At 37.8% G+C, this 26,283-nt stretch overlaps 1 protein-coding gene across 1 annotated transcript in view; it reads right to left on the reverse strand.

Moving 5' to 3' along the window:
• Positions 1–1,274: 1,274 nt before the first annotated feature.
• srp68 (signal recognition particle 68) overlaps positions 1,275–26,283 on the reverse strand; it is a 102,832-nt gene continuing 77,823 nt past the window's right edge. Inside the window, exons 9-16 of the mRNA XM_052140407.1 lie at positions 24,559–24,657; positions 22,106–22,173; positions 21,868–22,021; positions 12,661–12,755; positions 10,793–10,922; positions 4,034–4,109; positions 3,813–3,865; positions 1,275–2,607 (exon numbers count right to left, since the gene is read on the reverse strand). Of these exons, the coding sequence (XP_051996367.1) occupies positions 2,380–2,607; positions 3,813–3,865; positions 4,034–4,109; positions 10,793–10,922; positions 12,661–12,755; positions 21,868–22,021; positions 22,106–22,173; positions 24,559–24,657 (903 nt within the window). The 3' untranslated portion in view covers positions 1,275–2,379. The remainder of the gene's footprint in view (positions 2,608–3,812; positions 3,866–4,033; positions 4,110–10,792; positions 10,923–12,660; positions 12,756–21,867; positions 22,022–22,105; positions 22,174–24,558; positions 24,658–26,283) is intronic.

The raw sequence follows: 26,283 nt of genomic DNA on the forward strand, positions 1-26,283 counted from the left end.
AAAATAATTAATGCTAAAGTTTGTAATAAACCCAGTCAAACAAAGAGATAGTTCTGCCCCCAACTCAAGCAGTTGGTTGAGTAATGTTTATGGGGCGTGTCTAAGCAGGTCACTCAAAACAAACTGAGCAATTTTCATAGCACTGCAGAAAGAGCTTACTGTTAAAAAAAAAAAAATCGTTAAATGGTTTACTTATGGTCAGCATATTAAGCTGGGATAGAAATTTAACAAAAACGTTACATACTTCAGCTTAAAAAAGGAATCATTGGTACTGGATGTGCCGCTTTTAGAATCTCTCCTACACCCACCCCTAACAGTATTAGGGAGTCATTGGTCCCTATCCCTAAAGCTCACTCGTAGACTTAACACTAACCATTACCATACGAGGAGTCAGAATTCGGCACGACACCAGACACATTTAGTAGTTGAACATTCAATTGCGCTGTGGTCTGCACAGTTCTTTTCAGAAACATGGTACTGTATGCACACAGGTACCTCAAATGTACTGCCTGCCCCATTTACTGGTAATCCAAACCCAAAACGCAACGATAACCTGATTCGTAGTCTAAAAAAACATTATGAAAAATACCATTGCCATTCAGCAATGTTGTGGTATTATATATGTATAAAGATAATGTATAAAGATAAGCTTACACGTATTTTTTTAAAGGCTCTTATCCACTGTCAGTATTTTACACAGCAAAAATGGTTTTCTTAGCTGCTGTTTTTATTATGCTTGGAGAAAAAAAAAAACTTTTAAAGGATTTATAAAATCATCCTAATAACAATTTCTTTTAAATGACCTGAGAAATAAAATAGCTTAAGTTAGGTTAGGTTCATGCTCAAACATAATTTCCTAAGTGCGTGTATACACGGATCAGCCACAACAATAAAACCACTTGCCTAATATTGTGTAGGTCCCCCTCGTGCCGTCAAAACAGCACCATTCCGTATCTCAGAATAGCATTACAGAATTACAGTAGACTTTGTCAGTTTGAACCAGTCTGGCCATTCTCTGTTGAACTCTCATCAACAATGCATTTCCATCTGCAGAACTGCCCCACACTGGATGTTTTTTGTATTTGGCACCATTCTGAGTAAATTCTATAGACTGTTGTGTGTTAAAACCCCAGGAGATCAGCAACTACAGAAATACTCAAAACAGCCCATTTGGCACTAAGATTTTCACTAGTTTTTCAGATGTTCCTACATATTTTTTTTTTCAGTTCAGTTTATCTCCATGTCAAATACAGTGAACACAGGAAAAGTTGCATTTTCACTTATTTTTTATTTTTAATTAGGAGCCTTTCAACAAATTAAAACAAAAATGACTTTTACTTTATTATAACTAATCCATTTTTTTTTCAGCTTGTCATAATGTTCATCCTTGCATTTGAAGATTAAACATGATTTCTCATCAACATTGTTGAAAAAAAACCAAATGGTTAAAATAAAATGAAAATGGCAAAATGTATCTGCAATCAGAAATGGGTTATTCTAAGTTACAAATCAAGCAGAGATAACAGGGATAAACTTTGATACTAGTGAACTCTGGTGATCAGCATCATGTCAGACTAAAATAGCAACATTGGTAGTAAGCAAATTTTAGTTAACAATTACAGGGGACACAAACAAACAGCTTAATTTCTCTCTATGGCTTCATTGACAGGTTATTACATAACAATTCTTTGATATGAGTTTGTATTTGAGGGTCCCATGCAAGATGACAGAAATCATCTTATTTGCAGAGATCAGAGTTAATGGTAAAGACTGTTTAACACAGTCCATTTCATCTACATACCAGATCTGTGGTCTGTGTCACAGCTGAGCATTCAAATGAAAGCAGCATCCTCTCATAGTGGTTTGGTCTCACATTGGTACAAGAAGCTCTTCATTTGTCATTATAATGATTGAAAGCTAAGACGATTGACCACTAAAGCCCATGCACCAAAACACCCTAAATAAATAAAACCTTAACATAATAAGAACAAATATTCTAAGCTCATCTCTCAGCTGTGCAAAGTGTAGACTTGTTCAGTGAGATAAGCTAACCTTTTGCATTATGTGCTGATATCAGATCTAAGCAAATGAAGGCATCTTAATTCAAGAGTTTAGGATAAACAAAAAACTCCTTGGAGATCAAACAAATATTTTTTCCTCCAGGTGTAGAGGGTGTTTAAATATAGCTGAGCTCAAATTCAGCCAATCTGAATTTACAAGCAAACAGACTACCCTGACTTCTCTCAAATTTATACTGGCAGGTTTTGGGGAAATGGTTTGGGACTAAAAGGATGTATAACTCAGATTCTAGAAGACAGAACAGGATTAAGAGGACAACAGATACAGCCAAACAGGTCCAAACAAAATGTTGGGCTAGATTTAGCTTCCAAAGCCAAAGAAGCCCTTGAAGTAGCCAGTGATGCCACCTTTGCCCTTCTGCTCAACCTTGTCATCAAGTGGTGGAAAAGCCACATGGTTGAGAGCCAGGTCAAAGAAGAGCGGCTTGCATGGGATTGGCTGGAAGTCTGGAGGGAACTGGACCAGATTGGGCTGCTTGCTCAGGAGGGCGGGGTCCAGCCAGAAAGTCTCCAATCGCTCAGAGAGAGGCTGTGGATAAACAAGAAAAACAGCTCTCTAACCAATTCAAAGACTTCCACATCATTAGACCAACATGGAATTTCTGCCCACCAAACTCGAAAAGCTCTGCAGATTTTCGCAGAATACAAATCTGTCATTCATAAAATTCTATGCAATACCCCACCCCTTGCATGTTCTTTTTTTTCATCATTATAATTGTATTTTGAAGGAGTAAATAAGCAAAGGGTAAAATGTGAAGATTTTTTTACTAATTTGATCTTGGGATACTAAGCTCCATCTAACACCAAATTTTGTAATTTTTAATTTTTTTCTCCCCAATTTGGAACACCCAATTCAAAATGCGCTCTAAGTCCTTGTTTTGGCATAGACACTAATCTCAATCCAGGTGGCAGAGGACAAATCTCAGTTGCCTCCATTTCTGAGACAGTCAATCCGCAAATCTTATCACGTGGCTTGTTGAGCGCGTTACCTCGGAGACGTAGCGCGTGTAGAGGCTTCACGCTATTCTCCGTGGCATCTACGCACAACTCGCCACAAGCCCCACCCAGAGTGAAAACCACATTTTAGCTATCACAAGGAGGTTACTCCATGTGACTCTACCCTCCCTAGCAACCAGGCCAATTTGGTTGCTTAGGAGACCTGGCTGGAGTCACGCCCTAGATTCAAACTTGCGACTCCAACACCACTCCCCCTAACACAATGTTAAAATCCACACACAATTCTGCTATTTTGTCCAATGGTCAGCACATAATTAAAAAAATTTTTTTTCCCATTTCACCACATTCAAAATTGTGTCACATTCACATACAAATAATTTACTCATTATGATAGCCACCCAGGTTAAGGCAAAAGCCAAGCCCTTCTGCCGCACACCATGAACCTGACACAAACATGACTCTATAAACACCTTTAACAAGAGTAGTGTAGTCTGCCGAGCAACATTCCACAGTGTGCCGCCTCTGCCATATATGTGGGGAGCAGTTAATATCTGCATGTTTTGTCTTGCATTGTCAACTAGAGATGGCCTTGAGCTTGTGTTTGTGTTATTCCAGGTTAATAGAAAAAACATTCGCTTTAAACTGTAGACTTTGCGACAGTAAATCTTAGCAACCAAATAACAGAAAAATGCTAAGATGTAACCTAGGGCAAAGTAATAATGCCTAATGAGGTAAACTGAAAATATTGGGTTAGCTTTTTAATTCCTCCTCTCTTACCGTGTTGTCTTTAATCTGCTGTTGTGCAGGCACCTCAGCAATATCTTCTGTGTCTAAAAAACAAATGCAATGTCACAGTCAGTTGAAGCTTATGGAGCTTTCAAAACAACATCTAGAACATGTGGGTCAGGGCGGAATGTCAACACAGTGACTGTATAAAGCCCATTGAGAATGACTGTACTCTTGTACAACAAACTAAATGGCTACCCAAGACAACCCACCCAAGATGGCTGCAGCCTGCAGGGAGTATTTCTCAGCATTGACCTCAGTAATCAGCTCCTGAACATCAGGGAGATCCTGATAGGAAATAAAGAACATCATGAATGGCTAAACTGGAAGCCAAAACAATTTCTCTCAAATAAAACTCGTAGAATTCTCAATGAATATACCTGAGCTAGTAAAACTGATTAAATCGCTTAGAATCTACATCAAGGCAAAACCAACAACAAAACTAAAAAAATATATTTTTTTTGTAATTCATATTTTTATTAATTCTTTCAAAAAAGAAAAGAAAAAAACATATAAACATAATATACATTTAAACCCCACAACCACCCCTCCCAATCCCCAACCCTGCCCCGAACTCCAACAAACATCCCTGTGGTCACAGGAGTATACACTAAAAAAACAACAAAAAAAGCCAAACAAACAAAACAAAAAACTATATATAATAATCATACACATTTAAAACTATACTACTCTCCACCATCCCACCCCAAGAGACCTCCAAAAACTCCAAATAGTTGTCCCATAACCCCAAAACATTATTTCTCTCTATGTGTCTATTCCCCACATCAATGACCACCCCATCGCCCAAAACACAGAGTCTGGGGCAAACCGAAACCCGAGTGCCCAACACTTCACACTCAAAACTCTGAATCTTCAACAAGAATTCCTGGATCTAAACACACCACCAAAAAACATGGGCCATCCTCTGATTGGCATCGCCAGCGATGAAATGCACAAGGCACACACTTGCATCTCTAGATGTAGACTTGATGTTTTTTAGAATCCTCCAAAACCAAGCTGAAATGTTTCTCCCATACTCTCTTGATAGACTCTGAATTAGCAGGGAGTAAAACAATGATGTCTCATGACCTTTTCAAAAGCAGTATTCACCATTCCCAGAGTATTTGCTGCTTTAGTTGAACCCATGTTGAATAAAATTTTCAAAAGATCTCAACACTCCACTCTCATATAGGTCACGGAGTATATTAACCTCCCTCACAATCCACTCTGATAAGCAGAAAAGGATATATTAATACATAATTTTGGGTTCTGCCATATGCTCAAGGCAACATTTAAAAAAAAATTCTCAGGACACTTTTGTCCATAAAGACTGCAAATGCGAGATAACGGGGTGTAATTTAACTTCTCTGATTATTTTGATAGGAAGTCTTTGCAATGGCGAAATAGGGGCAAGAAGCTCCTGTTCAATACAAAACCAGGGAGGGGCTCTCTCACACGGAAGTAACCAATGAGCCAAATATCTGAAACCGAATGCCTAATAAGAAAACTAAATCTTGGGTAGGCATAGTCAAAATGTCAAAATGTAAATTCCAAATGAAGGACTTTGCTATACTAACAAATTGCTTGAAATAATAGAGGGGGGCATCAATAGGGAGAGATTGTAGCAGGTAGTTAAATTTTGGATTACAACTTTAATAATGTTAACCTTCCCAATCATAGATAAATGTAATGAAGCCCACCTGCCCACACCGCACAAAAACCTTTTTATTAAGGGGTTAACATTAGATTAAATCAGACAAATTTAATGGGAATAAAATGTCCAATTACATAATGCATTGCTGGGGCCACAGGAAGGCACTTGGCTGAAAAGCCGTTACTGGGCAGTATGCTGTCAGATTCAAAGCTTTGGATTTAGACCAATTGACTCTGTATACTGAGAACTTAGAAAATGAATTAATATTTCTGTGGAGGCAAGGCATAGACCTAGAAGTGTCGGAGACTAGGGCTGCACAATATATCGTTTCAGCATCGATATCGCAATGTGCGCATCCGCAATAGTCACATCGCAGAACGTGCGATGTAGTAAGATAAACATAGTATACATTTTTTTTTTCTTCCAATAGGAAATGTAGCATAATATCTGTCTGATATTACATAATTTACTCCGATTTATGGGTTCATAGATACACAGAGTTTATTATTATGCACGTTGTTGACGTGCAGGCTCTGCTTGCGCCAAAAGCAATGGAGGATTTCGTTGCAAAATGAAATACATTGTCAGTTATATGGAAATATTTTGTCTACAGACAGGATGATGTTGACCAAAAACAGGTACTTTGTTGAGATTATCTTGTAATTGTTGCCACAACATGAGGAAACATGACCAATCTGTTTGATCATTTAAGTCAGCGCCACAAATCTTTGCATGTCGAGTGCAAAGCCAGATCTAAATGCCGTCGAAAGCAAAAAACTATTTCAGATGCCTTTGCCAGTACCATACGAGAAAGGTCCCGAAAAAAAAAAAAATACAAAAAATTAATAAATCACAGATTCAGTAACATTTCACCTTGCGAAAGACATGGTACCAATTAACACGTTTACCAAAGAGGGTTTTAAAAACATGATCCGGTCGCTTGACAAGTGGTATGTAATACAATCACGCAACTATTTTTTAAGTTATTTCTTTTAGAAACATTTTATTTTTTGTTGTATTTTTGTAAACCACGCAGGGTTGGTGTGTAGCTGCACTTTTCCCCCAAAAGGGTTTAAATTGAAAGATATTTATTGTTTACATTTCTTTAAAAAAACAAAAAAAAAAAAAGAGGTTTGTAATCTAATTTGTAATATAATCAAATTTTTAATTACTTATTTTGTCATTCACATTAATGCCCTATTGTAATAATGAAACTTCCTTAGTGTAATGCTCCGTTTTAACCTGGTTGGAGTACAGAGATAAAGCCTCCTGTAATCTTGAATTACATGAATACAATGGAACCATGGTGAATTAAACAGTGTATTAATTATTATAATAAAATAATCTACCCAAAATAAGTCAAAGTAAAAAGTCATTTTCAGTTTCTTTTCCATGAAGATGCAGTTCCCTACAAAATCACCCCAATCATTCTAGAATAATTCATTCTTCTCAAATAGAGCTATTCATGTCATCTGGTGAAGTCATCCAGTATTTTTTCATATCGCAATGTCAGTTTTTTCCAATATCGTGCAGCCCTATTGGAGACGAATAATAAAATATCATAAGCTTATGCGCCACACCTCCCGCCACCACCCCTGGAAAATCATCCTCCTTTCTTATTGCGGCTATTAATGTTTCCAGGGCAAGACAGAACAATATTGGGGAAAGAGGGCAACCCTGCCGAGTGGCCCTATCCAAAGTAAAACTATCTGAAATTAATCTATTTGTTTGCACCACCGCTAACATGTCTCTATAAAGCAACTTAATTCATCCAAAAAAAAAACATACTCCCAAACCCATACATTTTCAAAATCTTAAAAAGATAATCCCATACTACCATATCAAATGACTTTTCAGCGTCAAGTGAGATGGCAGTGACCAGAGTCTGATCATTCGCCACTGACCTCAAGATTTTGATTAAACGCCTAATGTTATCAGAAGAGCTGTGACCCCGGATAAACCCAACCTGATCTATCTGTATAAGAGATGTCATAACTTTACTTAATCGATTAGCAGAAATTTTTGACAATATTGTAACGTCTTGATGGATCAGAGCAATTGGACGGTAACTCTTACACTTGCTTGGATCTTTGTCATTTTTAAGAATAAGACTGATCTGGGCTTGTGTCATGGTACACGGAAGCTTTCCATTCTTTAATGATTCCATATAAACTTATATCAAAAATGGAGCCAATTCTGTAGCATAAGATCTAAAAAACAATGGCAAAGACATCTGGCCTTGCATGTAGGCAATGCCTTAATTACCTCGCCAAGCTCCTCCAAGGTTATCTCAGATTCAAGAGAATTTGTTTGCTCAGTAATCAGTTTAGGGAGTTCTAATGGTTCTACAAAGTTTCTAATAGCTTCATCAGTAGACGAAGACGTGGAACTATAGAGATCAAGATAGAAAACTTTAGAAGCATTATTAATATCAACGGCTGAGGTAAATATTTCACCACCAGCAGATTTCACTAAGGGAATGGTAGAAAAAGATTCTCTCTGCCTTAAATATCTAGCCAAAAGTTTCCCTGCTTTGTCCCACAACTCAAAGTATGACTGTCTTGCCCTGCATAGTCAAAATTCCACCTTCTGTGACAAAATAGTATTATATCTGTATTTCAATTGTGTAAATTCTGAGGCCTATGATAATTGGTAAATTGCGACACTGTATGATCCGGCCCCTAAGAACTGCCTGTAGCGCCCATCAAGCCACGCCCACAGAGGACACCGAGGTCCAGTTGGTCTCCATATAGACATTGATTTCAGCCTTTAGCATTGGTTGGAATTCAGGATTTGGCTAAAGGGATACATTAAAGCGCTAACTATATAATTTATTTTTCTCTGAATGTGGCAACACCTCTAAACTAACCAGGGTGTGATCTGAGACTAAAATGTTTCCAATTGAGCAATCAACAACAGATGAAATACCTAGATATAAAAACTTTACTTGCATGCATTTGCTTCACTATGATCAAGGACTGAGTCCATCAAAAGAGTAAAGTCTACTCCTAATATTATATCATAAGGGGTGCCAGAAGCTTGAAACCTCCCTTCAAGATCTATAAAAAAAAAAAAAAAAGCTGGTCTGAAGGAATGCAAAGACATCTTTTTGGTTCTAAACTCTTGAAGAGAAAGTGTCCAGCAGTCGTAGCATGCATTCGTGTACCATAAAATGGAGTATACTTTGACAGGCTTGCATTCCACTGTACGCTGAGCATTCGTGCCAAAATCCAATTATACTTTGGGCTTTAAAATGTCTCTGTAATATGGCCCCAGAATTGGGCAACACTGGACTAATTAAAAGGATAGTTGACCCAAAAACAAAAATTCCATCATTTACTCACCCTAATATTATTCAAACCAGTTGACTGACTGACTTCTGTGAAACACAAAAGTAGATGTAAGGCAAATTGACGGGCTCAGTGAATATTTATTTTCACTGTATGGACAAAAGATCCAATGTAAGTGAATAGTGACCGAGGCTGTCAGTCTCTAACATTCTGCCTTACATCTACATTGTTTTTCATGGAGAAAGAATGTCATATGGGTTTGGAACAACATGAGGTAAGTAAATTACAGAAGTTTCCTTTTTGGGTGGACTATCCCTTTAACCTGTTGATACACACCCCCTTTTTGAGCACAAACCATGAAAATGACATACTTGAACTTAAATGGTTGTATTTACTGGACCCTTTGGAGTATGGACACAGTTGTAGTATCTTTTGAAAGAGGACACTTTGGGCTTTATTTTCCAAGTTTCAGAATTAATATATGTTGATATATTTTAAAGTTAGAGAAGCTGAAGTTTATAGTAATGGAAATATTTTGTGCTGAACATGTTTTTATAATCTAAAAAAACAATAATAAAAGTGCCAAGACAACCCAGAAATACAATGTTCTCAAAGCCACAAGTCCAAAGAAGTTGTTTTAAATTTGAAGATGATCTAACAAAAAATTAGGTTCCTGCTAGTTTTTTCTCTGTAAAATCGCTGCCGGTGTACAAAGTAAAAATAAAGGCTCCGCCTTTCAAGTCGACACAAAATCTGACTGCACTGCTTGGCTATTATGAATAAAAAACTTAGCCGCAATTTAAAAAATAGACTTTGGAGACAGGCTCGTTTTATTTATGAGACTCTAATATATAAGATAATATACAGTTTTACAACATGAATGCTGCTCAGATTGCAAAGTTTGTTGAAGAACGACGACGAAGGATAATTCTTTCAGGCGAGATCTCATGTAAACAATGAAGAATATATCAATATTTCTCAGATTTATCATTTATATGGACAAAAAGTGCGATTGGATGTTTTTCAATGAATGCTTGTCATGGATAATTGACCCAAGTATGGCGAACAGATTTATCTGGCGATCGCGTTTTTCATAACAAAAGTATGAAGTCCCGTTTTGATATTGCATGTCTTCATTTGTACTCATGGCACAAATAACTAAATAGCTGTTTCTGGAGCATTGCTATCATGAAACAGTGATCGGATATCAACGTTGAACCCTTAGACTTTTGAAAAGATTAATAATTTGTAAACATTAATTACATTTATATACGTTTTATATTAAATATAACCAGAGTGACGTCACCACCACGTGCGTGGGAATTGCGTATCAACAGGTTAAATTAAAGAACTTCATTGCTGTTAGAGAGCTACCTTTCTACAGAGTTTAGATCAATCATAAATGGTCTGCAATTATATAGCGCCTTTTTAACCTTAGAGGTTACCAAATCGCTTTACACGGTGTCCCATTCACACACCAATGGTGGCAGAGCTGCCATGCAAGGCGCTAGCCTTCCATTGGGAGCAACTTGGGGTTCAGTGTCTTGCCCAAGGACACTTCGGCATGTGGAGTCATGTGGGCTGGGAATCGAACCGCCATCCTTGCGATTAGTGGCCGACCCGCTCTACCACCTGAGCCACAGCTAACCCATATTTTAACACCAGCTCGTAATTTCAAACTAAGACCTTGTTTAGTTGGTACAAATAGTTTTTAATAAGGGTTGGAACAAAACTCCACAAGGAAGAAAAATCTTCAGGAATAGGAATTAGCATTACCCCTGGAATACCATAGTTTTTGCACATGTACAATACATAGTTTTTTTGCACATGTACAAAGGCAATATCATATTTTATGTACATGTACAATGGTGGCACCATAGTATTCGAGGTACTATGGAGTAAATTATATGAATGGTATATGAATGGTAAACATTCTGTATCACGGTATCGCCATGTGATACCTTCACTGTACCATGGTACTGTCACAGCACAGAAAAAGAATAATGTGGATGAGTGGTGTGTGGTACCATAAAGCTTTTGTTGAGGCTCTTGGCTTTGGACTGGACCTCTCTGGCGTTTTTCAGAACCCTTTCATACAGAACCAGAGCTTCACTCCATTTCTTCACCAGAACATATGATTGAGCTATATAGAAACACCTGTCCAGAACATTGGAACACACACAGATTTAAATTTCAAAATGATCCTTGGTTCCTCTATTCAAACAAAAACAAACTATCTATACACAGTCTGTGCTACGATTAGAGTTAAGAATAGCACGTTTATTTACACATTTATTTTTATTTAATAGCACGTATTATTAATTCATAGAGTATTCAGTCCCCTTCATTTGTTTTTCAAAATTATGGCACATTATGCTAAAATGCTTTAAATTATTTATTTCATTCACATCAATCAACACTCCATACCCCATAATGACAAAGCAAAAAACAGATTTTTTATAACTTTGCAAATTTATTAAGAAGAAAAATCTGAAATATCACATTGACATAAGTATGCAGACCTTTAACTCAGTACTTAGTTGAAGCACCTTTGGCAGCATTTACAGCCACAAGTCTTTTTAGGTATGATGTGACAAGCTTTGGACACCTGGATTTGGGGATTTTCTACCATTCTTCTCTGGAGATCCTATCAAGCTCTGTCAGGTTGGATGGGGACCATTGGTGGTCAGCCAATTTCAGGTCTCTCTAGAGATGTTCGATTGGGTTCAAGTCCGGGCTCTGGCTGGGCCACTCAAGGACATTCACAGAGTTGTCCTAAGCCACTCTTGCATTGTCATGGCTGTGTGCTTAGGGTCATTGTACTGTTGGAAGGTAACCCTTCAGCCCAGTCTGAGGTCCTGAGCGCTCTGGACCAGGTTTTCTTTAAGGATATCTCTGTATTTTGCTGCGTTCAGCTTTCCTTCAACCCTGCTCAGTCTCCGCTGCTTAAAAACACCTCCACAACATGATATTACCACAAACATGCTTCACCTTTGGGATGGCATTGCGTAGGTGATGAGCGGTGCCTGGTTTCCTCCAGACATGATGCTTGAAACTGAGGCCAAACAGTTCAATCTTCATTTTATCAGACCACAGAATCTTGTTTCTCACAGTCCGAGAGTCCTTTAGGTGCTTTTTTGCAAATTCCAAGCAGGCTTTCATGCATCTTGCACTGAGGACAGGCTTCTGTCTGGCCACTCTGCCATAAAGCCCAGATCGGTGGAGTGTTGCAGTATTTGTTGTCCTGCAAGATTCTCCCATCTCAACACATGATCTCTGGAGCTCAAACAGAGTGACCATTGGGTTCTTGGTCACCTCTCTTACCAAGGCCCTTTTCCAACGATTGCTCAGTTTGGTCACTGTGCTCTTGGGAACCTTCAAAGCAGCCAATTTTTTGTAGCCTTCCCGAAATCTGTGCCTCGATCCAATCCTGTCTCTGAGCTCTGTAGACATTTCCTTTGACCTTATGGCTTGGTTTATGCTCTGATATGCATTTTCAGCTGTGAGATCTTATATAGACGTGTGCACCTTTCCAAATAATGTCCAATCAACTGAATCTGCCACAGGTGGAATCTAATCAAAGTGTAGAAACATCTCAAAGATGATCCAGAGAAATGGGATGCACCTGAGCTAAATTTCAAGTGTCAGCAAAGGGTGTGAATACTTAAGTCAGTGTGATATCTCAGTTTTACCTTTTAATAAATTTGCAGTCATCAAAAATTTGTTTTTTTCTTTGTCATTGTGGGGTAAATTGATGTGAGAAAAAAAAAAAAAAAACATTTTTTCACAACAAAATTTGAAAAAATGAAAGGTTCTGAATACTTTCTGAATGCACTGTACATTCACGTAGGCAGTCATTGTGGATAAAAATAATTGAAAACAGCCATATACTCACCTATAAGCCTTAAAGACTAGAGTTTTGAGTGCCACCTCTTTCTGGAAGGTATGGTCCTCCTCTAGGCCCTGCAGGGCTGACAGCTCAGCAAGACTCTAGAGAAAGAAAAAATTAAATAAAGAAAATAAATTAGGAGGAACAAGCACTTGACAGACACAGTATAACACGATTTAGAGTGGCACTGCCCAGTATATCAAAATTCTTGCTTATATTACATTGCTTAATTATAATAAATGGACTATTCACGACTTGGGTAAAAATTACTTTTCACATGTGATTTTCTGGAGTTTATGCAGATGATATTGGTAAATATCCATAACACATTGAGACACAGAGCTGTTGCTCCATCCAGTAAAAAGAAGGGGTTTAACAACATGTATTTTAAATTACATCGACCACGATGAGGGTGGACATTCGCAAGTCATAGACCAGCACAGGCTTAGCAAGGTCCCCATTTCTGACTGTAATACTCATCATTTTTATACATTTTGCTAGATATCATATAGCCCTGTGATAGCACTTATATAGCGCCTTTTTATTAACCTTAAAGGTTACAAAGCGCTTTACACTGTGTCCCTCTCACACACACACACACACACACACACACACACACACACGGTTGCAGAGCTGCCATGCAAGGCGCTAGCCTGCCATTGGGAGCAACTTGTATATTGGTTTTTAATCTTGCTTAAATGTCAATTTCTACATCTACTAATTTTGGGCTCAACAATAAGGATGGCCCCCTGGCACAGGGCCAGCATGGGAGAGTTTTAGGCCCGTTGAGGGTCCTGTCACATGTCCTATCGTGCCAGTGTTGTGCTGTTACTACTCTGCGGTTTAAGATTCTGAGTGACTATTTGCACCCAGTGTACATTGCAGCTGTCACACAGTGCAGTTTATTTGCACCCCAATAGTCTGGTGGAACCAAAGTAATATATAACAAACTAGATAATAGGTGTCACTGCAGTGGCTTGGGGTGTATTCCTAGCGACACTGGTTCAATTCAGTCTTTTATCCCACATTTTTTTTTTTTTTTTTACTATCTGACTTTTTTTCCACTCTTAATATTACCTTTAATACTACTTACAACAATAAACAAAAATGAATATAAATGTTGATTTCATCACAGTAATTTGGTCATGGTGAATATTGGGGAATGCAGAAGAGTTTGATCAAGAAGTGGGGTCTGTCGAACACACCGTTTACCCTTCCTTGTACTCCCGTGGCTCGGCTTCTTTTGCGAGTAGATTGCAATGGTTCATTTTGTGGTTACTATAATTTTACTACAAAATACCATGGTGAAACTATGGTTACTGTAGTAAAACCAAGATAATTTTTTCTAAGGTTAAGGGGTAGGGGTTGTTGAAGAGTGTCCGTGGGACACTAATTAAACACAATAAACATGCTGCAGTGATGCCCATATACTGCATGTTTGTATTTAAATATGGGTACTAATAATATCGACCATTATTTTCACCAGGGTTGGGGTGCAAATAATATCTGCCACTACTTAAACTGGGGTGTAAATAGCATAAGCCATTATTTGCACCAGGGTGCAAATAGCATCTGCCTTTAAAGTTTTGGTGATTTAAATATCACCTAGGTAAAAGTTCTCTAGCTGGCTAATGTCATTATATTTTGTTGAATTTCTGGTCACACACACCAATATACATAACATATGCTTAGACACAAACAGATGAAAACCTCAGTCATAGAAACGGAAGTGGCTTTTTAACCTAGCGTGACCCTGAGTCCTCATTTAAGGACATTGAATTTTTGGCTGTCCCCGTAACCTATGCGTAATTTCAATTAATTTAAACCCACTGTCCTTAAAATCAAGAGACTCTAGGCTTTCATTTAAGGGTTAGATTACCAAAGCATGACGTCAAAAGATGGCAACAATTTCAGATAAATTATTTTATGTTAGTAAATATTCCAAAAGTGCATCTGGTAAATAGATGCAAATCAGATACAAAACCAGTTTTTACTTTGAAATCTGTATGTCAAAAGAGTAACGTCTGTAGTTTCATGTAATGTGCCAATTTAAAAATGTCAGTTATGCATCACGAGCCAGCACACTGTTTATCACGAGACTTTACAGCTAATATTTGATTATTCAAATGATACAGCACTGGCTACTAGTTGTTTGTTTGACAATGCAGTGAGATCATTGAGATTTTGTTGCTAAAGTAGAGAAAACATTGTAAAAATTTGATACACAAAGCTGACTTTCCCCAGCATGTATTAAAGCTGCACTATTTAAGAAATTTTGGTTTACCTATCGCGATGTATCAACGTTGTCGGGGGGAAGTTACTGTGCATGTTTACTAATATGTATGACTTCTGAAATTGACTTATTGTAATTGTTATATTGCATATTTAAGCATATTCTTTTCATGTTAAATAAAGTATATTTTATCCCCATCATTATTGCGTGTTTTATGATTTTAGTTTACAGTGTTATTACAGATTCACTTGCTTATTAACCGAGGCTGTACCAGTGTTAAGTTATTCATTTTAGTCATAGTTTGTCATTTGACTAAAATGTCCTTTAAAAATAGTAAATAATTCATAATGTCATAGGCATATTCATACATTTTAGTCAGTTTTACTCTGAGAGAAATTACACACATTGTCAACGTAAATAAAATACTTGGACAAAAAAATTTTCAAATTGTAACCGACCACACTATTTAAACATTTTATATTGTAAAAATGTATCAAACATACAGTAAGCCTATGTACACACCTGAGCTCCTGAAATAATAATGAAGACTGAAGTATTAGCTACTTTTTATAATTTAGCTCACCGTATTCTTAATTAGACTAATAATTTTCCGTGAACGCATATTATATGACACATTTCTTATGGAAACCGCATATTCACAACGCAATTTACACATATTCTGACTAGCGAGTCATTTAGTTGAAGTTCACGTTCATTCGCAATAACTGCAGATGCAAGTTGTTCCATAAATGTTGTGGATATACTGATGAACCTCATATATAGGATGCATTTGAAGGAGTTATTTAGCCAGTTTTAAAGAGGTTAATTTTGCCGGTGTTAGCGCGTTCAAATCACGCAGCTCAAGTGGAGAAATACACAATCTACTGGATTATTGAATTAGATGAATCCATATCTAATATTTTCTTCTATGAACAGATTCTCAAGATATTTCTTCTATTTATATCTTGCACTGTAAATATCTTGCAATATTTTATCATCATATTTTCATCATCAGTATGGTTGAATAAAATAATTTAATTATCATCATTATGCGCCTTTTTCGTTTTGTCTTCATTACCACTGACGAAATAAAAAAAACCCTAAGTCAACAAATGTTTTGTCAGTGATTGAGTTGACAAGATTTACACTGGGCTGTACATAATATAAAAAATATAAAAAAGCTATCAAAGCAAGTAATATTTCATTTTTAAATGTTTAATCGTATAACATAATAATATCAGGATGAAAGTAAAACTCAAATCCTGAGATTCATCCGCCAGAGGAGCAGTGTCGAAACACGAGAGGTGTTCTTCTGCAAATTGCTTGCAATTTTAGATTTCAACCACAGATGTTGCCAGAGATCACAAAGTTACGTAGTGCAGCTTTAATTAAAAATATTAAATCATAGACCAGCAGTCCTTATGAGAACATACATTAAGCAAACTATTTTTAAAGAAATTGCTCAGTTTGCATGGTTATCAGGTGCTACTAGTTGCATATCATAAAGAGAAATAAAAAATGCACACAGAAATCTCATCCGGGTCTCAGGTGTTAGCTCAAAAGATAACTCCACGTTTAGTTCAAACACTTTTTTTTATTGCCTCCTTTACCCAAACCCCGGAACAACCACACAACCTAAAAAACTCTTCCTCCTTCTCCCGAAGAGGGGAGCTCCTTCCACACTGCTCCCACAACAGTGCCCCCTTATGGCGAGATATGCCATTAAGATAACACACAGGAGTAACAATCTCCCTCTCTTTAAAGAGAAAAAAAACAAAAAAAAAAACGACCAGCTAACCTGTCATAGTGTATTAAATAAGAACAACAATATGACATAAAAGGTTATTAGTAAAGGGAGGGGAAACTCATGCTTGAGTTCATTTAACAGTCCAGCATCCTTCATAGAGAGCCTTAAGAAGTGAGGTTGAGGAAGCTCCCTTTTTTGTAAGACAGTCTGCAAGTTGATCTTTTGTTTCAGACCATAACACTTGACCAACCCTCTTAGTTTGGATCAGTTCTTTTATCGAACTGATTTCCAAACGCAGTCTTTCTCAGCAACAAACTTAGTAGACTTCAGTGCATCTACAAGAGAGAAATTATCGGTGACACAGATTATGGGTACAGGAGAAACAGTACAACCAGCATTCAGTTCAGAAAACAGAGTTGACAAAAAAATTGCATTATCAATCCCCTCAGACATAGCAAGCGTTTCACCTGCAAGAGTGCTTCTGACAACTCTCTTAATTCTCTTAGATTGCCATGAAACTGGAGAGAACTGCCCATTTTCACCCATCAAAACAATGAAGTACCCACCTTGAGTACCCCCATCTGAAAGATTTGCAAACGATGCATCAGTGAATGTAACCATTTTTAAGTTACTGTCTTTCCCAAGCTGTTGAAAATTCAACTGAACTGACTTGGTCTTGAGTTTACAGACTACCCTGTTAGCTTCATTAATGTTCTGAACTGTAGCTTGTTTGAGACAAGATGCCAAATTACTTGCATCAAACATGACATCAGGCCTGCTCTGTCTAGCAACCCACAGAAGTTGACCTATCTTTGACCTAAGTTGTTCTCTCTCCTCTTCTGTGAGAGGTGAAGCGGACTCTGCTGCTCGTGAAGGTGTGATATGTATGGGCTGTAGGTGCTGAATGTATGTCATTTGGTGTATTTGTACCTTCTTACCCAAAGTCACAAAATCCACACCCACATAGGAAAAGTTATTGTGAGCTTCACGACCTACATTGAACTTTGACCTAAGGTAAGGTATGACACTCTCTGAAAACAGCTGTGAACCTCCCCATATGAAATCATCAACGTGACAAGCAAGTACACCAGTTACCTTCGTGTCCTCATCAAGCCAGTAGAAAACTGCAGGGTCAACCTTAGACACAATACCTCCTGCTTCAGTCATAATGCTTTTAACTCTGTTATACCAATACAATGAGGCATCAGCTAAACCATACACACATTTTCTTAGTTTCCAAAGTGTCCCTGTGCCATTGGCCTCCAGTGGTGGTTTGATAAAAATGTCTCTGGACAGCTCCATGCCTTGTAGGAAGGCAGATTTTATGTCCATTGAGTGAAGTTCCCATTGTCTTTGACATAACACTGCCACTAGAAGTCTCAGTGACTCTGAGGCACAAGTCGGCGAGTCCTTTTGCAGCTCAGAAACTTGTAGCTCCTCAAATCCTCGTGCAACAAGTCTTGCTTTGGGAACTAATCCATTTTCAGTCTCTTTCAAAGTGCACACCCATCGAAGTGGAGACGCACTTTTGTCCTTTGTCCTCAACTTCTTCAAACACCTCGCTCTGTCTCCAATTTTGTATTTCCTTTTCTTTTGCTTCATCAAAAGACACATCCTTAGTCACAAAAACATCCTCGTGTGTATCCGAATTTGAAGCCTCTTTCTGGACACGTAAGATCCTCTAATTGTGACAGATCTGCTGATTCACTGTTACCAGCTACCTCCGCGAGGCTCAAGTAGCTCCAAGTTATACCAGTTCTTATATTTTCCATTGGCTTTTCCAGCACGCCCTAGCACCTTTGCTGTTTGTGAAACACCACTTGCTTGGTTTCTAAATGTCACAATTTGTCCAGTCTTTATGTTAATGTTTCCAATGTCTGGTCTCTCTGCTTCTGCATTTTCAACAGCAGGTAAAGGATCATTCTCTCGTGCTTCTACATTTGTCTCTTCTTCAATGATGTCCACTGTACGTTGTCCTTGGTTATTCTCCTCAGAGACAATCTGAGGCTCTTCATTTTCATGAGTAACTTTTCTTAACCTTAGTTGGTGCACTCTGACACAGGTGCCTCCATGTCTGACAAAAACAACTGCACTATCCTGTCCAATGACCACTCCAGGCCCTTTCCATTCTGGACAGTCCACTCGCTTGTAATAAACCTTATCTCCAGGTTCAGTATCGCTCGTCAGTGGGCCGTAACTGTTTCTTTAGAGCTCTCCGTATCCTCTCCGAACATTCAGCTTCTGTAAAAGCCTTTCTTGCAGCATGCAGGGCTGAAATGTGCTTAGCAACCCATTCACTCTTGGTAGTCCCCTCTAGAGCCGGTGCTTTGTCTATTAACACTGAGGGCAGATTAGGATTCTGCCCGAACACCAGCTGATGTGGACTGTACCCATGGACACTTTGCATACAGTTCTTTGCCATCAAGGCCCAGTCCATTGCAGTGCTCCAGTCACATTCAGTACTAGCTTTCACTTTCATAATGATCTCAGTTAGGGTTTGATTATGACGCTCCAACAGTCCATTGCTCCAGGGGCTGTAGGCAGGTGTTGTCTTAACTTCAATATTAAAGTTCTCGGCCATGTCTCTCACTTCTTCATTATTAAACTCGCCACCATTGTCACTGAATAGCTTTTATGGTGGGCCATGTACACTAATCCAATCGTGGATAAAATGCTTGACAATTTCAGAAGCCCTCTTGGTGGTGAGGACACTACCAGCACTAAAACGAGTAAACTGGTCAATAATGTGTAGGTACCAGACCCCTGGCTCAAGCTCGTGCAAATCTATAGCAACTGTTTCATTATACGTAGATGCCAGTGGTAATCCGACAGCAGGTTTTGGTTTGGTTCTACAGTATTTCTGACATGCTTCACATTGGTTTATGATCTTTTGCAACAGGCTGGGGCATTCTAGCGTCCTTGTTGCCAGAATTATCCATCAGTCTTAGTAGTTTGTCTGCAGAGGCATGCCCAAACTGTTTATGAAGCTTTTCCAAAACTTTCATCTTCTCACTTGTGTTCATCTTGTCTGTGATTGACAATATTTCATCTTCAACAGTTAATATCTGATCAGAGTGAGCAGGATTTTTATTTTCATTGTCCACAATGTTCACACAATAATGTCCAGAGCTTGTAAAGTCTAGTTTGACCGGCTGGTTGAACATTACTGCGCTGTCATTTTCCATGTCCAGAACGGTCCCTGCCCTTTTTAATGATGTCTTACTCAAAAGCAGGGGGATGTTTACAGGTACCACTTCTGTTTCAATATTACACTTCATGTTGCCAATCTTTGCAGGAATCTTGACTCTTTTTCCTGAGTAAACTACTTTTCCATCTCCAAACTTGAAAGGCCTGTGACTTTCTGCTTCTGTTTCTTTCATCATCTTTACACTTTTCTTCTGTAACACAGTACTGTAGTTGTCAAGCCACTCTTGTCCACAGACTGTCCTAGTACAAGCAGTGTCTATTATTGCTGAGCCATAACATTCGGTCATGAATATTTCTGCATCTGTCGGTGATTCTTTGGTGTACAGAGTAATATTACACTCTTCCATGTCAGTTTTATCTTCTGTAATCTTAACACTCTCACCTTTATGCGGACAATCTTTGACCCAGTGATATGTACTTTGGCACACTGCACATTTCGATCGCCGTCCGTACTTATCTAGCGGGTTAGTACCGGGCTGTGGAGTTTTCTGGTGAGCACTTTGCTGCCAGGACTTACTTTTCTGCCGTCGCTGCTCTGTCACAAACACGGACTCCTGGCTAATACTTTGTGCTGCCGCCGCTGTTTTCCGCCAAATATTCTCTTCAGAGCCGGACTTCATCGAGGCATAAGTTAAGTCAGTGCATGCAGTTAGAGCCAACTGCCTATCCGTCGTATCCAAACACGCAGTATCCAAAAGCTTAAAAGCTAAAACTGCGTCGGGTAGCTCCATGTTGTACTTTTTCATCCGAGAATAGCGCTGTTCGAAATCAATAATATAGTCCGCCATGGACATGTTCGCTTCTTTCATAATCCGGTCGAAATCTGAGTAAGCATCGTAGATCCTGTCCTTTTCCTCTTTAAGGAACAAAGCATCCAGTTTCACTAACAAAGTGGTCATTCCAGTGTCTTTATTTAGATCATCTACCGGAATTTCCATCGCTGTATCCCGCGCCCTTCCTGATAGCGCCAGGGCGACGGCAAGAGCTTGTTTTTTTTTTTCCAAATCGGTAACTCTGGTCCAAATGTTGACTTCATTCTTCCAGCTTTCGTAGGGTTTTCCTTCTTCAAACGTTGGTGGAACCCTGTAGTTAGTAACCATCCTCTGCTACCAATGTTAGCTCAAAAGATAACTCCACGTTTAGTTCAAACACTTTTTTTTATTGCCTCCTTTACCCAAACCCCGGAACATCAGGATGTTAAAGTAGCATTTACAAAGTATTATATGCAACCAGTTTAAATATCCTGTTTACCATCACTGTGCCAACAAATTAAAAACAAATTCAATCATAACTCACATCTTCATTAAATTATGTTTTAATGAATAGCTAATGAAATGAACAATGAACATTTTAAATAAAAACTTTATAAAATCTTTTGATTGTAATTGTTGAAAATGATTGTGTTTTTATATATTGTTGAATTATGCATTTATGTACCATCTTTTGTACTTACGTTTAATGTTGGCGTGACTGTCACGTCACAACGAATGCTTCCAGTGTTGACATCATCATTGATTATAATGGGGTTATTTTACTTTTGACACAACACTCGTGTCCAGTTTAGACAGGATAAAAGCTGTTTTTATATAGGCATGCATCTTAGAGTTACATGTAGTTTTCATAAAAAATAAAACATGCTCCAGAGCCAAAAATACAACGTGATCCGATGTGTAGATAATCTTTAGAGAGCACAACTTGACATGCCAAGCAGCTGAAAAGAATGTTGACTGCTCCTACGTCCTAACGCATGCCACTTGCAACCTCAGTATAAAAAAATTTCTTTTTTCTAAACATGATTTTGAATAGTTGCAACTTATAATCAGATGCATATTTATTTTTGGCAAATACGGTAATACAAAGGTTCTGATCCCAAGAGCGATATTATTGTACTATTGTGATATTTTAAATGATATCAGGTATTGAGGTTAAGAGTCTCATATATGATTTTGTCAGAGATACAAAATTACAACACAGAACGAGCTCATTGCCAAAGGCATTGTATGAAGAGTGTGGTTGAGCTCTGAACCTGCAGGATGATGTCATAGAGTCGTATGAGGTCTTGTGGTCGTGGTCCTCTCTTGTTCTCATCAGTTTGTGGTTCTTTCAGTTTAGCCTGTAGTGCGTGAGCCATGCTCTCATTCCTCTTCACTACAGTCCACAGCTTGATATATGTCAGGTAACTACATGCAAATTAACATAAAAAAAGACTTCTGTGTCATCAAAGTACAGTTGTACAGCAGAAATGACGACTGAATGTTACTAACCTGTGTAGGTATTGCAGATTAGACACCTTGCCACTCTCAGCACTGTCAGCAGCCCTCTCTCTCTGTTTCTATATAGCAAAACACACAAACCTATTTAAATAGACAGTTCTACACAAATGTTAGATGCACACAGGGTCATGTGTATCAAACTCAATGGTGAAGAAGTGGGATCAGCTGTACATATCCAAATGGATCCAGAGTAGGACTAAAGATAGAGGAATCAAGATCAGATCTTAATAAAAGTATGAATATTTGGGTAGATTTCACTAATAACATGTCCTTGAACCTTCATTAGTTCATTTAAAATAGTGCTGATGCTGAAGTGCGAAGCATCATTTATTTATTTATTTATTTTTAAGTAAAATGTTCCATGTCCTCTCAATATGAAGAAATAATAAATGTATAATCATTTTTAAATAATTACCAAAATGCTGAGAAAACTAATTTTAGATGTAGTATACCATGCAATGCAGCAGGACAAGGTATACTCTAAAACATATCAAAAGTATGTCATGTCAAAAACAATTTATGATTCATTACTGGACTATTTGTGTGACCACGCTAGGCACAGTGCAACACACAACCAATGTGCATTTTCATAATAGCACTAATTCTAAGTGCAATTTTCGTGCCAACCTAAAGAGCAAGTGGATGTGGGTGGGAGTGTTTGCGCTAAGGATGCACCGATACCACTTTTTGTCTTCCAATCCGATATCGGAAATCTCAGTATCGGCCCATACCAATCCGGATCCGATACCAGTGTTGTTTTTTTGGCAACAACAGTTTAGAATATCTTTACATTATTGTGTGGAACTAATTGGGAGTACTCTTTAATATGTAAAGAAACACAAGCCTTTAACTACACATTATATCAATATAAATGTATAGCTTATTAAAAAACACTTTATTGTTAACTACTATACTGGATAATGTAGCAGCAAAATTAACAGTAATTCCAGTATAAGTCATCAGTAGAAAATAAGCCATTTATTTATTTATTACTTTGGGCAAAATGTTTTCAATTGTATCTGGATATTTTTTTTGTTAAATTTAGTTGATAGATATCAGATCACTTTTCATTCACACAGTTACTTTTTAGAACACACTCACCTTAAATATTATCATTTGTAAACAAATACTAATGACAATAATAATATATTATAATAGTCATATATCTCAATCATGCACCTTTAACTTTTAAACCGTCATGCTTTTATTTTGACATTATGAAATCTACAGGAAGTCCTGTATGTGTCTGCATTTCTTATTCAAATTCTGGCGGAGCTGCACGTGCATATTATATATTTATTTAATAAACAAAGCCTTTTGTGATTCACAGAGCTATCGCACATCTTCTAGTGGCTTCGAATAAAATCCACGAGTCATATGAACTGCTTTACTGGTGTTTTTATGGTTCTTTTATGTCATTTTTGGAGCTTGACAGTAACGAACATGACTAACGCACAGTATCGGATTTGGATAGGGCTCGTCGGACCGATACCAATCAGCCTAAAAGCTTCAGTATCAGAGCCGATACCTATCCAGGTATCAGAGCTTCCCTAGTTTGTGCCATTTGTGGGTGTATGCCAGCAAACAGTGGGTGTACTGTATGTTAATGAGAATAAGGCCATTGCACTAAGAAGTCTGAGAAGCATGTTTAATCTCAGTGCAATGTCTGAATTCCACCAGTAAATGATTTAAAAGAGCAATCAATCACTTTTAAAACCATGATGTTTATGTCAGTAGTTCAATATGAATATTAACAATAATAATAAATGATGCTGTACAGAAAATAAACATTAAACAGAGAAACATAACAAATATGCATTACAAAACAATAAACAATGGGAGAGCAGCAGTGCATCATCTGTCGCATAACACCAAGACTGCAGGTTATACAGGCTGATATAGAACGCATACCGTACATTGTGGTCCCGAGGTGGAAGGAAACACAAACATCCTCCAAATCTGTGGTATTTCACTGCTAAAACCATGGCATTGGAACGACTGCATTGGAATTAAACTGCATTCGACCCTGCCCATCAGCGCTTTGCGCTCGCTATTTCACCAACCCACATACGGCTTGACTTAACGCTTGCTTGCAAGAAAACGTCAAAACTTCATGGTCATGCCCACTAACTTTGTGCATATAACGGATTGAATAATTCTGTGCTTAAGGCATAGCGCTCTTAAAATGGGGCCCAATGTCTGAAATAATTCAGTTTGAATACACTATTTTGGTATAAGTCAGAAGGTAAAATAGAAGAACTGTATTTTGGACAATTAACGGCAATACATTATAACTGAATATTAAATACTGTTTATGCTTTAAATTTTCGTTATCAGATTGATGTATCTGATGCAGTTTTACTTCCTTAATGAATACCTCGTACTGTGAAACACTTGAATCATACTGGTCCTGTTTAAGGAGTTGTTAGTAGAGCATCTCTCACCACATCAGTCCGGAGTTCCTCTCTGATGGCTTGAATGGTGTCTCTACACTCCGCAAGAAGACTCTCATACAAACGCTCCTTCGTCTCCTCATTATCAGCCTGTGAACGGTATAACAGTAACAGTCAGGATATCTGCATTTATTAAAGGGGTCATGACATGAGAAACCAAATTTGCCTTGATCTTTTGGTATATAAGAGGTCTTTGTATCATTAAAACGTCCTGCAAGTTTAATATTTTAAGACGTCCTCCCCATTCTAAATGAATCATTTATTTAATCAAGCTCAAAATACAGCTCGTTCTGGATTCATGGTTAGAAGTGACGTGTCGGTTAGAAGTGACGTAACAGCGTTTGCATATGACCGCCTCCAGCACAAGATAACTACGCTTTAAGCGCAAGACTACGCTCATTTCAGTATCGCCGTCGCCTCACAAGTGTTCAGTCGATGGACAGCGAGCTCTGACAGAGACTACTTGTGCACAGGAAAATTACGATGCCACACAGATGTGCTGTTCCTGGCTGTGGTCAAACAAAACCTCTGAATAAGCTGCCGAAAGATCCAGACGCCAGGGAAAAATGGATGCAGTTTATTTTTTGCGGATCTGACCCAGTCACGGCAGTGTTAACTTAAGCGCTTGTTCTGTACATTTTAAGGATGACTGTTTTGAGAACAAATCTCAATATGATGCTGGCTTTGCCAGAAAACTGTTGCTCAAAGATAAGTCCGTGCCGACTATTCTGGGAACAACGACGACGCAAACTGTAAGTAATCTATTTTAAACTTTAAACTACTTTTTAAAGCGCAATTTCATTCATTATGAATAATCACAGTGTTTTTACTTAGTTTACTTGCATATTGTTCTGGCTGGGGCGTCAATAATTGATACATAGGCACTGACGTTAGCCAATCATAACAGTGGGCGTTAACACTGAAGTCTTAAATGGAAAACGCTCCCAAAACAGCCTGTTTGAATCAGAGGATGAGAAACAGGGTGGGAAAAGGTCATAAATCACTAGATTTTAAAAGTTTTTCTTAAAAAAAAATATATTAATACTATAATTGCACCTAAGGGAACATAATAATACAATAAAAAAAACCATGTCATGACCCCTTTAACAAAGTGTATAAGACCAGGGCTCTTCAACTACTTTTTGAGGGGGCCTGATTATCCAGATAAAAATTTAAAGACAGGGCATACATTTTTCCATATTTATCTTAGCTAGCACTTTCATTGCAAGTAACAGATTAACATAGAAAATTAGATACCCTTAATGTGTGTTCATTTACATTAAAATGGTCAGCGATTTTCAGTTAACAGTTTTTTAAAGTTTTGGCCATAAGTTCCTTTTACAGATATGAAGACATTATGAAGATATACTGAATATTTTAACACTCCAGGGTATTATTTACAAATTATGAAAACTGAGGAAGAACATTTTAATCTGCTGAAGCAAGATCTTTGACAATATCAACCCACATAAGAAAACAATGGTTATCTAATATAGAACAATAATTTCACTTAAAATTATTTAATAGATTTAATTTTCTATTTGAAAAAGGATAAGTGCTGGGATAAGTCCGGAGACTTGGATAGATAAGTGCAGACAGATAAGTCCGGAGACTTGGGAGCTTGGTGAAGGGGTCATAGAAGTTCTTTATCATGAATGAAGCACGGCTATTTACCAATCAGCATCCAGGATCGGACCTATGTTTACATTTATTACA

The sequence above is a fragment of the Xyrauchen texanus genome, chromosome 13 (assembly GCF_025860055.1).
Source record: "Xyrauchen texanus isolate HMW12.3.18 chromosome 13, RBS_HiC_50CHRs, whole genome shotgun sequence".
Lineage (NCBI taxonomy): Eukaryota > Metazoa > Chordata > Actinopteri > Cypriniformes > Catostomidae > Xyrauchen > Xyrauchen texanus.